We start from the raw sequence: 16,977 nt of genomic DNA, 5'->3' as shown, positions 1-16,977 counted from the left end.
GGGTTCACATGTTGATCTAATGGCTTTGGTATTTTCTGACTATGCAGATTACATTCTGACTTTCCTTATGTGCTTGTCAGTTTCAGTATTGGTAATTTAAGAAATTTAGCCTCCAGTAAATAAATATCTGCTGCAATAATTGATTATAAGTACGTCTGCACCTGTATTTTCTTCGTAGCCCACATACAAAGTCCCACAAATACCTGTTGATTCAGTGGAGTACCCCAATATAGCTTCTTGTGATGGTGTGACAACAAAGCCTTTTGCCACACTATCACCATTATTACAGAAAGCTACATTAGGGAGTTCACAGCCGGTATTAACAGGTATATTTGTAGACTGAGATATATATAATATACAGTATATTTTTAGTTGTTTTTTTATTTATTTTTTGGGAGGACATAGTTCTAATTTGGGGTAAATTAATATCAAAATGCAATATAGTTATCATCATTTTATCAATTGTAAAACAAGATAAAGTATTTTATCAAGCAGACACGCCCCAAAAAAATGTCTAATAAATAATTTAACAATAGCATAGCTATTTAACCTGAAAGCTTGTAAAAATGTAAATATGATTAATTGCAATTAAAATGAAAGATCTAATAAAAGGGAAATTAATTTTTTGTAGAACATCAACATATTAAATTATGTTTTTATAAAGAGGGTGAAGACGTCCTGGTCACTCCCACTGTTTTCGTCCACTCTTTTAGTGGTCCTCTCTGGCCCATTTTTTTTCTAATGACATCTCCTTTTATTGTCTACTGAAGCTGTTGCAGCTGATTTAGCACTGTAGTACAGATGAAGCTAAGGGGGCAACTTTTGGCATCATTAAATCTGAGTAAGTTTAGGACAAACTCTTTTGACTTTTTAAAAATAACAAACAATATAGTTTAGTAATCTAAGATTATAGCCTATATTGCAAATGTTAGGAAAATATTAAGTGTCTGTAGCAGGACTTTATACTAACCTGCAGGAGTTATCTGCAAGCTCTCCTGCCAGCAGAGACATCATCTTTCATTCTTCTTTCTGGTTTATTTAGCTACAGCATCTTTGCTCAATGGGGAATTTAGGAAAACAAAGATGGTGAACAGAGAGAAAAGCGGAAGAGGGAAAATAATGTCTCTGCTATAAAAATCTGCATATTTGTTTATTTGGCTTTAAAATTCCAAATCTATATTTCTGTTTGGCTACTTCCAAGCTGTCTGGCTGCATGGAAAAAATATTCTAGCCACTTAGGGACCAGTTAATAAAACCACAAAGAAAACCATGATTTACAGCTGTAATTTGTGGTGTGACTTCAGCAATTCTGTGCATTTATGATGATGTCCATCATGGAAACACTTTATGTATCTCTAAAGGAAAGTGATAAGTTGGTTTTAAACAAAGCCACTATTCATTTTTATAAATAGGCCAACAAAAATCACTGCATTATCATGGCTTTATGAGTCAACCCTTAACTAATGCCTACTGTATGGTCTGTATACAAAAGTGTTTGTATAGCCATAATCATTGGATATCCCTTTACTGTCTGTTCTGGAGACACAACAAGAATTTGGATAATTGTCTTTTTAAACAGCTGATTCCAAGACAAGTGTCCTCATAGGATGGTTTTCCCATTTTTTGTGAATCTAAAATGTTACGTTCACTTTCTATCTCTGTGACAATGGTCTCCAGAACAAACAGGGTGAGACTACTAAGCAGAGACACATAGAAAGCAAAAGAACTTAACAATAGTCCAAATCCTTCCCTTCCTTATCCAAAACAATTAAAAACATGATGCACCACAGATCTTCTCTTGCTACTTGCTTTGCAGGTGGGGCAAGTGATTTATTATATAAAGATTTTGAATTCACAGCTAATACATATAAAGCACAGAATAACCAGGCATTAACAAAATATTTACACACACAATTTTTCTTCTACCTTTCTGTAAGTTATAATAAGTTTTAGTTTTTTTTCTTGCGAATCCACGCCTTTTAAGATAAGCAGAATCTGCTATTTTTAGAATTCATGATAAAACACTGTGTACACAGTCCTACATACAAGTTCACAAATGTGCATCACGTTATTACTTCATCTTAGGGAGTTTCTTTGATGTGTCATTTGGTGAAGAAGAATAATTTGTTGTAGCTGAAAATATGAATGTGAACAAGTGCCTTCAGTGCATGTGTTGTCATCATGTTGTGAGAATCCCTGAGCTGGGCAAAGGATCTGTGAGGAAAGATTAGGATGGTAATGGATGTTTGTGGCATGGCAATGGCTCCAGCCAAGATCACTGTCTCTGGATGTACTTGGTATTAACTGAAGTGCCTGATGTGTTTGTAGCTTGCATGGTGGACATTTCCAAATTGGGAACATTGGGGTGGTCTCACTGTTGGCAACCAATAGGCCAGATGACCCCAAAGCCTGCACAATAAATAATGCAGAGTTGTAGGCAATATGGGGGTAAAGGTCCTTTGATAGGAAGACATGTAATCAAAGTAAGCTAGTAGGAGGCAGAAGCAAATATTGACACATGCACCATGTTATGTACAACCATGCATATGAGGGATATGGCTCACATATAGTTATGCTGGAAGTAGTAGATGACAAATAGGATCGTCACAGAGGATGTCAAAGCTGTAATTTAGAGCCTGATACCAGATTTGCATAGCCATTGTCAGAATGTTTGCAGTCGGCTGTGGCAGTTTCATGTTTTGCAAGTTCTATTTTTAAAACTAAGTGTAAGAAAATTGTGTTATTTGTATGCTTTGTAGACTATATGCTTATAGTATAGTATGTGACATTGATGTTTCTATTGTATCAACCTTTTCTGTTTATTTTATTTATGTTGATAAAGCTGTGAGTCTTGATTGTTTCAAACATTTTATCAGCAGTTGTTTTTTAAAATGTTATATTTACTGTATTTCCTTCCCTAAAAATATTTTATGAGTTTTGTGGAAATTTTATGGTGTTTTTATTAGTATCTCAGTTTTTATTATAAACAGCGCTCTTCACATAAACATATGCAGTTGTTTTGGTGATATGGACAAACATCTGCTTGGTTATCAAAGATTGCTGCTATTGATTAATTTTTCTGGTCACATAAGGGAAGACCTGTGCTTCTAGGCAATGTGACATGTTTCCTTTCAGAGTAATTGGCTTCCCTGCTGTCGCGATCCATCCCTGGATCCCCAAAATTGCCCTATGTATTAGGGCAGCACCCTTTTCTGCTCACAATGCAACAATTATTGTCTAAGTTGCTAGTCATTATTCCCAAGTACTGTCATGTAATATTAAAAAGTGTCAAAAGCAAAATATATGAAGTTCAGAATCAATTTAATCAAGACTGTTATAAAAATCCAATGTGTTTCAGGGGTTCAAGGGGTCCCTTGCCACCAGAGTTTGGTGCGGTTGAATAAAGTGTGAACTGCAGTGGCATGTTGGTGAGGATGGGGGGTACCCGTGCCTACAACCCCACCAGCATATAAACAATAGGGCGATATGTGCAGCTGTTTCTAAATCCCCCCCATCAGCAGGGGTCCCCCCAGGGATGAGGAGCAGTGGGGCCTTTGTAGCTAAATTGTGTTCTGTTCAGAATTCAGTTAGTGCAAGCCTCTGATTGATGGCAAGGACTGCTTAGCTGATCAAAGCTGTCACTGGAAAACAAACTGCTGGCAAGGTAGTCTTTTATTACTCACTTTCACTAACTTTATGTAATGCAGTGTGGCAGGGAAACAAGTAGTCAAAGATTTCCTCTGCCTGCAGTTTGTTTACTAGTGACAACATCAATTAGCTAAACCAGTGTTTCCTGACCTTTTTAGTGGGGGAAATCCTTAAAATAACTTTCAGGTTCTCTGGGAACCCCTACTGTAATTACTATATCCACAGCTTACAGTGGTGGATAAAGTGGGAATAATGAATTTTATGTGGCTTGTCATTGGGATGACTGCCACCCATACAGAATGCCAAAAAGATAATTTGAATCTGTTAAAATGACCTGAGAGTCACCAACTGCTCATTGCTCAAGGTTCCCTGGTTAAGAAACACTGGGCTAAACTGTCGTTGCCATCAGTTTCAGGTCTGGGCTAAAAGAGGTCTAAAAAGGAACACAGTTTGACTATAGAGGCCCCACTGCTCCTTATCGCTGGAGGCCAAAGCTGTTGCAACTTATTTTACTATTTGTATGATGGATTGGTTCTGAGTACTGGTAACCCCCCAGCCCAAACATGCCATGGCAGTACACACTTTAGTACAAGCATAGAACTGCTGACCTGTCAAGGTAATCAGTACTGATTGTTTTAAAAATCCGATAGCTGTACTGATTTACCTAATTTGGTGAGTTGTACATCAAGCGCAAAATACCCAAACTCCTTCTTTCCTGATGCCTGCTTCTTGCTTGTTGCCTTCTTTAAGCCCCCCTCCTCCATTTTTCTTGCTGCCTAACCATAAAGCACCCCCTTTACTGACAAATTGCAGCCTAAAAACGTTGTCCCGGGTATGCCTCGTACATTCAGTTCAGCTAATCTTTTTTTCATAGCTCCTCCATGCCTCTTATTAGTTTAGTTGACCTTCTCTGCGCTTTCTCCATTTACTCAATGTCCATGTTGTGATCTGGTGCTCAAAACTGAACTGTACCAGATGTGGTCTGACCAATGCTTTGTATAGAGGCAGGATTATGTTTCCATCTCTGCCGTCTATACCTATATTAATACAAGAAGGTTTTATGCTTGCTTTAGAAATTTTGGCTTGGTACTGCATGCTATTATTAAGTCTCTGGTCTACTAATCTCCATGAATCTACCGGTAGTCTATGATCTAAGTGTAATTGTTCTACTATGGTACGTAAACATTTATGTAACGCATGAAGCCAAATTTAGAGGGTATTTGGCATCACCTACTTTAGTTTCATCTGGAAAATGAATTAAAGTGTTGCTCTGTGGATGTGTAGCTCTTTATTTGGGATTTAGGCCCAGAGTGTCCTGGAAGGAATGGGTAGGCCAGGCTAACAATTGAGTATGGCTTTGGAGCACCCAACCAATGATAATAAAAGGAGCATGTCTTTGAAACAAGGGGGCGTTTAAGTCTGAGGTCGGGTGGCTTAGTTGGACAGGCTGTGTGAAGCCTGTATGCTGGGAGAGCCCAGGAGGTCTTCCAAAGTTTAGGTCTTTTTTGTCTTTGACTCTGATTTCCTGTAAGGAAAAGCCATGAAGACTGCTTTTAAGTGATGTTTTTGTGAACAAAAGTGGGCAGAGTCAAATTTGAACTTAAGTCTGAAATACCTCTCTGCAGCGAGTACATTTGATGCTAATCCCTCACAGTACATAAATAGTGGTTATGGTTTTTGGACTTTCAATCTAAAAACCAGGGACTCATGTAATCCATTGTGTCAAGAACACTGTGTGCATAGAGTTTGTATTTCCTCCCCATCTTCAAGTTGGTATCCTCTGGGATCTCCAGTTTTTTCCAAGAGCCAACGAATCAACATTTAGATTTATTGGCTTTCCTCTAAACATGCACCCAGGATTTATTAGTGACATAGGATTGTGTGCCCCTTTGAGTCAAAGAATTACTAATGTCATAATTGCTTAAAAATGCCCAATTTTTCCTATCAGATGTTTAGGTGTTTCTGTATTTATTATTACAACAGTTATGTCCTGCAAACAGAGAGTATTAACTATTTAACATGCACATGCTGCACTTGGCCCAGGATAACCTACTCAGGAATCCTCATTTGAAAAATTCTGGACTGACAAAATGTGATAGATCCTGGGGGGCAAAAAGTAGGATCACTCCAGTACAAATTAATAACAGAGAACACCCAGCGAAAACTGCAAATTTAGCTGCTCCCAACTGCCCCCAACTACCGGTACTTCAAAACTGTTCTGTAAATTGCAGTGTTTGAAATCTGCTTTGTCATGCAATTGAATGAGGTTAGATATGGTTGATGTGAAGTTTTTCTTTCTCCAGAGGAGAAAAAGTATCTATACAGCCAGAAGTAACATGACATTTTCAGGAGTTGCACTTCAGTCCACTGCATCCAATGCTGCATGCACAAAATAATTCCCATTCAACTGAATAGGAGCAGTTTGAAACATGATGGAGCCCGTGGTAAAATGTTGTGGCCAACCACAAGTCTGAAATTATCCTAAAAATGTATTCATACAATATGCCTTCTTTGAGAACAAATCCGTTATTTTTGCTTAATACAAGACAAGTTGTTTTATAAATTATTCTTGCCATCCATGGTCTATTATTCCAGTTCGTTTATTACGTCTTTTACGGTATTTAATCAAATATTGATATATTTAAAAAAAAAAAAGATATCAAACGTAGATTTAAAAAGAACATAAGTTAGGTCAGAAAATTCAGTCGATTTCGTGCAAGTTTATGACAAATTTTTTAAGACCTTTCAGTCAGTTTTGCCTTAGTCAAAAATTGGAGCATTTCAATAATCTTTGATATCTAAGAATTGGTGGTCAACTTAGCAGCCAATTCATGTATACTGTATCTAAAGCCACAAAACCTTTCATGTATAACTTGTCAAAAGTCCCTCTCCTGACTCCGCTGGGGGGTGCACGGGCCAGAGCTGCAGACCACCGCTGGTCCCTGTGCTCTCACGGCCCAGCTGTCAGATGCGGACTGGGGACCCCTGATATATTCGACTTTACAAGCCAGTACTTTTTACACCAGCTAAATTACACATTTACCTAAAAAATTAACTAAAAGTTTGAAACTCTTAATGAAAAATGACATTCACAATTTATCCTAGATAGACGAGTAATACCAGTCAGAGAGGATTTGCAGTCCTCAATAGCTCAATGATTAAAACAAACCTTTGTGACAATCAGATGACAAACATATTTCAGCTGTAATAACAGAATCAAATCTAATGCTAGCTTCCTAATTTTGACAGCCAGGAGCTGGCACGTATTCAGTTCTGACTTTGACTCTTTCCTCATTTTACTGACAAATATAGATTACAGAGATTATGTGGCTGAATAAATGTAGGTAAATAACCTGAATTCATCACAAAGCCTATGTAACAAGGATATATCCATAATTACGAGGATAAATTGAAGCACAGTTTCTTTTCAATTAATTATTTATTTTAACAGTTTTGTGTTTATGGGTAACAGGCTTGTTAGTTGGTTTTCTGTTTTATAAAAGTGAAAATTTCAGTAACATGTTGTCTGCAAGAATGAATCATTGACATATCGCAAAATACAGCAACAGTATTTTTTTTTTTTAAGAGCGATCTACCTTTTATAGGTTGGCTTCACACCTATCTGTTGCATTAATTAGTAGTAAAATTCATTTTCCCATATGTTAAGGCAAAGCAGAGTAAAGCAAAACATGGTAACCACAGACGGCCATCTTATTTGGATAAAATAAATGACACGCTAATTCCCTTTAAGAAATGCAGCTCAATGCACATTACTTGCATTGCAGCACAAAGTTCCAATTTTGTGTTATAAAAAAGGAACTGGGTTCAGTTTTGGATGTGCTGGTGGCCTATTTTAAAAGAAAAGTCTTTATAGGCATAACGCATAGTAATGTACAACATACCACGCATTTGTGTTATTGTGGTAACTCATGCAGTGGTGTGATGGGGCCTTTAAAAGTTGTTTTTGACCTCCAGTCTATTTGTCTGCTGCAGGAACAAAAGATACTTTTTCTTTCAGACTACAACACTGTAACTGTGTAGAAAGTCTGGTGAAAGGCAGCAGCAGGGATGAATGCTTTATCATTTGTGAATACAAAGAAAAACTCAGGATGAAAGCTGGAATAAAGCCAAATGAGGCCCTAAGAAGGCTATTGACCCCCACACCATTAAAAATAACAACTGAATCTGTACCCTCTTCACTTATCCCAATATTATAACATTATAACATCCCAAAAACTAATCATCTCCATAGACATGCACAAACACAACAGGACTCCTAAGGCGCCTAATATGAAAAATGTAAAATAAATATATTTTATTGATATGTCTTTTAAAAAAAAAAAAAAAAAAGATTATAAACAAAGCTATACAAAAAAACAAATTTAATCTATCCAAGTTATCAATTTGATGTTTATCAATATATATTAATGATTTATGTAAATTGATTTATTATATATGCATTTAATCGCCTGTTTTGAGATATATTATTTGATTATTTCATATTTTCTAGCCATAATTGGCCCTTTCGGTATGTTTATGAGAAAGTTAAATTTTTTGGAGGGAAGTGAACATCTGAGCTACCTGGGTCAAGTTATATTTAAGTGGTTGATCCAGGGGCAGATGTACAACCATGGCCTACTGTTACGTTATTGGTGATGTTGCTTGGCTCATATAAAAATATAAAGAAGGTCTCCTCCGCCACTTTATTGTAGCAGGCCAGAGAATAATAGCTAGACACTGGGGCACTACCACAACTTCCACTATCGCTGAATGGATGTGTGAAATTACCAAGATTGAAGCAATGGAATCTCAAATATTGTAGGAAATACATGGATCCGAGGATAATATGTCGGGGGACTTTTAGACTTCTAAAAATACTCCTGAAATTCAAACGTATCTGAGCTGGTTTAGAATAAGGTTTTGAGAAAAACTGAATCTTATTATGTAGCCCAGGGGTCTGGAAACTCCGGCCTTTAGGCCAGATACGGCCTAGCCGGTAGTTTGTTCCTGCCTAACGCCCCCTGGCCAATCCGGCCTAATGCCCCCTGGCCGATCCGGCCTAATGCCGGCCCGTAACCCGTGGTGCTACCCCCTTGCAGTTGCTCCCCTATTTACTGTGTACAGCGTTGGTACTCCCGGTAAATAGGGAAAGCTCCCTGAAGTTAAATCCCTCTCCTCCGCAATGAATACGGAGGAGAGGGATTTCACTTCAGGGGGCGTTCCCTGGTGGTGGGCAGAGCCATTAGGGTGGGTCCGGCCTAGTGTGCTCCCGCTCACCCCAAAAATGGCGTAGTGGCCATGAAACTTTGCCGACCCCTGGTGTAGACATTGTACTTACTTGTGTTTTTCGACATGAACCCAATGGCTGTATATCCAATGATATGTATCCTATATTCATCTGTTTCCTCATTTTTTCAACCCTTTTTTACCCCCCCCCCCCCCTAATTTTTTATTGTTTGTCATGTCATGTGGTTGTAATTTTGTTTATATTTCCATAAAAATTATACATAACATTGTAGCTCCTCATCATTCAATTCAAATAACAATCTTCTTAGAAACAATCAGCTTCAGATACATTGCCTAATGTTTGTCAGTACATCCCATATCTGCCAATCAGCATTTCATTTTGTCAGGGTGTGATATAAAACAATAAAAGATAGTTGGGCTTGTTTCTCATAGATCACATTGTAGAAACAAGACTTTGTTGCAAAGACCATAACAGCCAAACAAATCCTATCCCCTGTTATAGATTGGTATAAATGAAAAGTAACAGATGAATCACTGTGATGGTTTTTTCCTTTCCAGTTGTGACCTGCTATTTGCTGACAGAAGCAAACCTCTGCAGAAATGAAAATATAAAAAATGCTTGAAAATGGATTACACATGAGAACCGCATTATTTATACAGAGCTAGGGGAAAAGTAGAGTAAGATGAGATCACATTTTACCATTTGCATACATTTTATGGTCACAATAAAAAAAGAAAATAAATTAAATGAAGATGACATGCTTTCAGTCCTTGACTCCACAACTTTTCCTCTTCACTGCTTTTAAAGAACAACTCTGGCTATATATATATCAATAGGACAAAATGGTTTCAATTGAGATTACCTCCATTGTCTCTGTGCAAATGTAGAATCCTCCACTGTTTAGTGTCAGTGCTACACAACCCCTTTGATTTTGCTAGTATTAGTAGTAATAATAGACTTAATACTGGGTATTGCAATTTCTGCAGATCAGGTTGGGTGTACTTAAAGCCATTTCCAACCTGGTTCTAAAAATATCCAGGTTGCCTAGTTTGTGTTCAGCTCCTCTGCTGCCAAACAAGTCTTCTGATATTTGTTTTTGGTGTGTGACTGAAACTACTGAAAAGATCAGCTTTACATGCAGGCAATAAGCATTGTTTAGCATAAATTTAGCATTGGCAGCTTCAATAACCTCTCATTGATAGGTCCACGTTAAGTATCTTTGCTCCCAGGATATTTTAGAGCAGCGGTTGCCAACCGGTGGTCCGCGAGAAATTCATGAAGATCAGTGGCTCTGGCCAGAGCATCTCCCAGTGGGGTCATTCTGACCCTGATGATCATGTACCCGGTATGGAAACAACCCGCCCATTCTTCCATCGTAGGCTCAGACCTGTGATGCGACAGTGAGCAGATTTTGGCATCTCTTCCCCTTTGAGTGACACACGGCTCCCCACGCATGCGCGGTCCAGATTCTGTGGATTTTTTAGTCTGTGAGGTTCAAAAAGTTGTGTTGGCTTTTAGAACTCATCAATGGAAATGGAGACAGTGGACTTAGCTTATAGGGACATGCCACTACAAGTGCATTACACACAATGTGCATGTGTTTGAAACTGAAATCCATAAGAAAACATAAGCTGTGGGTTCATCATGGACATCTTGTTCCCACTAACAACCATTACAGATGAGAGCAAGGAAAATTTTTACAGATAATCTGTAATTGAGAATATTTGTCCACTCCAGAATTACACTTTAACCAATAATGGTAAAAAAGACAAAAAAGGATACAAACAAATTTAAAGTCCCGACTTAGTGTTCGATCTGTCCAGTTGAACATAATCATGTGGCAAGATCGTATACATCTCAGGCAGTGGAAAGATAAAAACTATACAAAGATAATTGTCATGAAAAATTAAACGTGCCAAATCCAAACATTAATGTTGATAATCCCGAAATTGGCCTAATTTACACTGTTTGCTAGGATAATGAAAACATTTGAAAACATACTCATTCACTATCCTCTTGGACTAAAAAAATATTCCAGACCGTTTTTTCAACGGGAAAAAAGACAAAACGACAGATAGAAAAAAAATAGACAGTGAATACACAACAAATATTATCACACTTGCTTGGCTTTATCAGCACTATATCCCAAGTATAATGTCCATACATTTCTAACCTGATTTGGCCTGAGCATTGCAACTTTGCTGGTCGTTATTAACATGGCAATGACAGTTCCAGTTATTTCCAATACATGAAGTGTACTAATATATAAAACATAAAAAATTTAAAATAAATATGTTTGCAGAAGGTCATTACCAGCAACTGGAAATACCAATCCTTCATTTTGGATTTAGTATATACAATTGATTTTCTTGCCAATATATTTACATATATTTATATTACATATAATATATATATATATATATATATATATATATATATATATATATATATATTACATATGACATATAAAAACGTTACACTTTTGGTAGTTTCTTCTTATTACACCCTCTCAGAATTTTCCTATGCCTCACTTATATGGTGTAATTCTGCTTCTCATCTTATCACTGAACTCTTCACTTTCTAAAAGCTCACGCTTACCTCATTAAATATCTCTATCTGTTGATACATGACATGTCTGACTTATACCGCCAGGTTTTTAAATCTCCATTGAATGTACTTACAGATATGAAATCTCTATAACCTATCCCTGTCTGACATTGTAAATGACCACTATGTCTCTTATAACTCACTTCTCATCCAACACCTTTAGATGACATGTTTAAAGGGCAAGTTATTCTTTTGAGGTGGTGGTTTCTGGGTGATTGCTTTGTTGCTAGATATGAGGGCATTATTGGTAGCATTTTCTGTTTGCATAGATAAGTATATTACATGCATACATGTGTGTGCAAATGTTTATCAGCTGGACTGCATTATCTAACATTTCTCACTGCTGATGTTTCATTTGCCAGATGTCCTTCTTTATTTCACAAGTCTATGTAATTTTTAATAAATATCTTTGGAAAAGTTTTTATGCAGAATTAATTTATTGTGGTGTAAAATGTTTTGTTTAGTTACATAGATAACATGTATAATGTTCTGAAATAAAAGCAAAAGTATACCTTCTCTTTAAAAAAAAAAAAAAAATAATAAAAATGTTGCATCACTCATTGCATATAAATTTGCACTTATGATTTCCTATAGATCAGGGGTGTCAAACTCTGGCCCGGGGGCCAAATCCGGCCCCCAACATCCTTTTTTTGGCCGCCAAAGGAATCCTAAATATGAACTGCAGCTGGCCCGCCGCTACTGCAATTCCTGGCATCACACACGTCTATAGACCAGCGGGCTCTCTGCCTATGCGTGGTCCCAGGCAGGAGTAATCTGTAGAGTGAGCACTTACATCTGTATGTATGAAATGTGATTAGGAACACATGACGGGTCAAACAAATTAACAAAAAGTACCATTTATGATAAAAAATGTCAATGCTATAAAATACCTTAGACAAGCCGAAATAGTTTTAGAATGCCTAAAGATCTCTTTGAATTGTGTTGTTTTCCAAGTTCTAAAATTTAGGTGGAGCCAATGGTTTGCCATTTATAAACCAAATCTGCATTGCCATTGCTGTACTCTGTTTTAAATGGGAGCATTACGAGTGTAACTTTATGACAACATTTGCATTTATATGTTCCCATTTATATGCATTTATATGTTTTATTTCTATTTTCCCAATAGAAAATAGAAATAAAAAACACAAAGCTGCAAAAGCAGAATAGTTGTAAATGATCAGGATATTCGGAGATTAGCACTGCCACCATATTGTTTATGGCTATTTGAAGCTTTATACTTTTACTGTTATTTAACCTATAAATAGCAGATCATTGGTGCCACTATGGCAATGTAAACTAATATATTTTTAAAAGTTCAAAAACAAAAATAAAATCCACATATATAAATCTCATTAGCTCTGCACATGTATGTTAACATTAACAATCAGGTTATAATGTGTATTCTTGTACATACAAAAATGCTAAAAAAAAAAAAACCTTTTCATGCAAAACATGCACAACATAAGATGAAAAGTAAGCTCAACACCGGATGCACTACAGCTTAGAAGACCCATTTTCTGCCCATGCACTACAAACCTGAGCATCTCACTCTAGCCTTCCCTTTGTTGCCCCTACATCACAGAGTAGACTTGTTTTTGGACACCTAATGGTTTGGAGATGTGCTCTGTATAGGAATTGTTACTCTCCCTGATTCATGTTTTGTGGTAAGTTTACAAATGATGTGTTTCATCCCTGTTCTCATCTCTGTTCCCTGGAGGAGTACTGGCTTTATTGTGCTGATGGCAGCTTTGCTAGACATATACAGAAAACGTAATTAGCAAAATGATCAGACATTGAGTACCTGAATATTGTAGTTTACTAAAAATAATGAGCAATGAGCTTTAGGATGACAAAGAACATACATACAGTGCAGAGTTTGATTATAAAAACAATACAAGCACAGAACACAAGCAATGTGTATGCGACTCAACTAGAGTAACACGTGTCTTCATTTGGTTGCATATGCCTCTCTAGCAACAAACTGTCAAATTGAAAATCATCACAATCAAACTGTTTAGATCCCAAACCGCTGTCTAAAGCCACATACACACTTTTACGCAATTTTAGTCATTGGAAGGGATCTTTCACAATCCTGCACGATGCATGAACGAGTGCTTTACATACAGCACCGTTCTTGCACTATGCAGAGGGGAGGGGGAGAGCGACGAAGCGGCACCCTCCTGCGCACTCTCCCCCTTCCCTTACATTACGATCGTTCATCAATCATCGTCCGTGGATCCGCCAGGATGGTCCTTCGGACAATGAACGATGCGTGCTGTACAGACTCAAGATTCTCGCCCGATATCGGCCGGGAACCATTGGAAATGTGTACCTAGCTTAAGGCATGATGATAAAGGTCCACATCTCTGAAACTAGAGTATTGTGGTGAAAGTTTATCCTTACAGTTAGTCAAACTGGAACCTAGATAGCACTTGGGAAGTAGATCGCTAAAACTGGTAGGTCTTCTAGTGGACCTACATGTTATTGGGTACCGTCCCAGTTTCCTGCACTCTAGCCTAGTAAAGGGACACTTGCCTGATTGCAGATCACTTATCCCTTTTTGCCTTGTCTGGTGTTGCCCTTCTGATTGATTGAGGCTGGGGGAGTTGTACTTTGAGGCTGTATCCATGGACCCAAAGTACCTGTACCAGCATTCGAACTATTAAAGCTTGATCAGTAAATGAGCACTGTCCTGCAGACATATTAACAGCTGACTTATACAAATCTCCATTTTATCTCTGCTTGACCCCATTATCTCTCATAGCTTTTTAGGGTTATTAAAGAACAGTGGGGAAGATGAGGAAATAAAAGAGTCTAGACTACGTTCTTCCATTATAAGAAGAGTCAAGTTTTGTATATGTCTTTCCCTGGTTATACCTCCTTTCTGACTATACCTACTGACTGTACCTTGACATTTTTTTATCCATGTGTTTAGTTTGATTTGCCCAGGTTCGTTACTGGTTTGCAGGGGGACCCTGCTAAACTATTTAGAGATTAACATAGGGACATGTGAGGGTATGTGCTATTATTGTGTACATTAATTCCTTTGTCTTCTTCCCACAGGACCCATCTCAAAATCTGGCCTTCATCATTACCGTGTTCCTGGCCCTGGTGATATTCTGTGCGCTGTATGTATTGGTGTACACAGAATCATTTGGACGAAAATGGCTGCGGCTATTTTCCTTGGTGATCTGGGCCTGTTTGCTTGCTATTGGATATGTTTTAATTTATGACAATCCCGACAATGTACAGACATGGGACCAGGTAATTTGCGGTTATATGTTCTTAATTTTACCACTCAATGGTTATGTCTTTAATGTAATGTAATTTTGCTTTAGAATTCTTTTCAGAGATGTAAAATAACATGTGCACTAATGTGTAATTAGAAAAGACAGTTCTTTTTATAAAAAAAAGTTGTAAGTGCATTTTAAAAAAAAAAAAGAAATGTAATCCTGCATGCAATAAAGACAGAAGGGAGATTGGTTTAAAATGTGGATAGACAACTTACATTTTACTGTACTTACTTTTGTAGTGGGGGAGCTACTGTTTTGCTCCATCAAAGCTCGTTCAGAATCTATGATTGAATCTCCAGTAAAAAATGCTGTATAGCAGTATTATTTACGAAAAACTCTCCAGAAAAATCCCCCCCAAAAATGTTGGGAATTGAGGATATGATTGAAAATTGCTTTTTTTTAATATACTTTGCCTGGTTAAAAAACAGTCACCAAGCCTTTTTGCTGTGCTGTGAGCTATAGACCAGGTTCGCACTAGCACCAAACAGCATGAAAACTGAACACTAGGTGACTGCAGTGCAACATTCTACCAATATCACAAAACTGGTAATATGACAATATTTTCGGGTTTTGTGAGCAATTTACTATGTCCATGCTGATTTGATGGCCATTGAATAATGTACGAGACATCCACCTGCTGCACAGCCAATTAAACCTTGGGTTAACATCAGGCTGAATGCTACAATAGAAATCCATTGTATGTTTCTGTTGACATTAACCAGTCATTATCCTGGCACAGCAAACACAGGGAAAACATGTGGTTTTTATACTTTGTAAACCTAGTTTAGGACCTGTTTTCCAGCCATGCCCTTCAGCATGTAGATTATCTACTTCAGCAATAATATTTATATAACATTAGGTTGAACAAGTCCCTTTTAAGGTATATTATAAGACTATATTGAAGGTAATTCTGTAGATGATTATTAACAGTCTGTAAGTAAACTCGTACAAAAATGGTTATTTGCAGGTAGTGTCTACTGCAGAAGAGGTTTTGTACGGTATGTCTTTTATGCTGCAAAAGCATCCACCTTACCTGCCAGCAAAACATTTTTATGAATGTACACTGACCAATGTAATGGTAACTTGGTTTATATTCTTGGCATGCTCTTGATGACTAGAAGACTGCAGTCTGCCATATTTTGCAAATATACAATGTAGCACTTCAGCAGAGGGTTTATCTTTTTCATGGTGAATGTAGAACAGGTTAAATACCACAAGAAGATGCTTCAGTCCATTAAACAAGCATCTTCTCACTAGTTCAGCTGCTCCAAAATCATTAGGAATGTTCCCTGAAGGATGATGATATAATTCTCTTCTAGGCACCACAGGCTGACATTGGGATTAGTTGGTATCATTAAATGGCTTGAAGTTCTTATACTGTAAGGGCTGTGCAAGTGGACCTTCCATTTACTTAAAGCACAACTAAAGTCTAAACTACAGAAATCCCACTTACCTTCAATCCCGCAGATCCCTTGAATGCGCTGGACCATTTTTCAATCAGGTCCCGCAACGTCCTGGAAGTCTTCATCCCGGAACGGAGAAAGCGCTTTCTTCAGCCATCGTCTGCCTTTTTCTTGTTTTTCCTGGGTACCTCTCACGATCTTGCACAGCACAGGCACAAGATTGGGTGATGTAGCCTATAAAAGTGGAAAAAAAAGAGTACCTATCTCACTGCACATGCGTGACATCGTGGCATTGTGGCATCTGTTTCCCCTCAGTGAAGGAAAGTGCCCCTTGCCGATGTTGGGCAGAAGGAGCAGCCAAGAACCTCTGGGAATACATGCGCTCCCATTCATTCTTGATCGCCAAACAATATTTTTACTTTATGTATAAGGGTTGTCTAGCCTAATATGTAAAGTAAAAATTTGAGTTTAAAACATAAAAGGCGAACTTAATTCTCAGTAAGCCCTTAAACCAGAATGTGTGCACAGGTCAGCGGTGTGCCACCTTCCCCGTCCATTAGCTCTACAACTGCCATGGAGGGTGAACTTTGCTGATTGCTGTGCTTTTGGCCCCTTCTTGGGAGACAAGCTGTTTTAATGGGAGACAGGCATTTCTATGGGGTTGACATAAAATTTTTCTGAAAAAGGGTTTATCTCATTGTTAAAGACTGTAGACCTTTTTATATGTTTTTTAATTATATAGCAATGCTCAATCAAGTAAGCTATTACCATTGCAATT

At 37.6% G+C, this 16,977-nt stretch overlaps 1 protein-coding gene across 1 annotated transcript in view; it reads left to right on the top strand.

The window, feature by feature from the left end:
- The window catches only part of ADCY7 (adenylate cyclase 7), an 85,187-nt gene that overhangs the window by 26,193 nt on the left and 42,017 nt on the right, over positions 1 to 16,977 (top strand). Inside the window, exon 3 of the mRNA XM_072422751.1 lies at positions 14,567 to 14,767. Coding sequence (XP_072278852.1) covers positions 14,567 to 14,767 — 201 coding nt within the window. The remainder of the gene's footprint in view (positions 1 to 14,566; positions 14,768 to 16,977) is intronic.

This window comes from Pyxicephalus adspersus, chromosome 9 (assembly GCF_032062135.1).
Source record: "Pyxicephalus adspersus chromosome 9, UCB_Pads_2.0, whole genome shotgun sequence".
Classification (NCBI taxonomy): Eukaryota; Metazoa; Chordata; class Amphibia; order Anura; family Pyxicephalidae; genus Pyxicephalus; species Pyxicephalus adspersus.
This window is presented reverse-complemented; position numbering and strand designations above follow the sequence as displayed.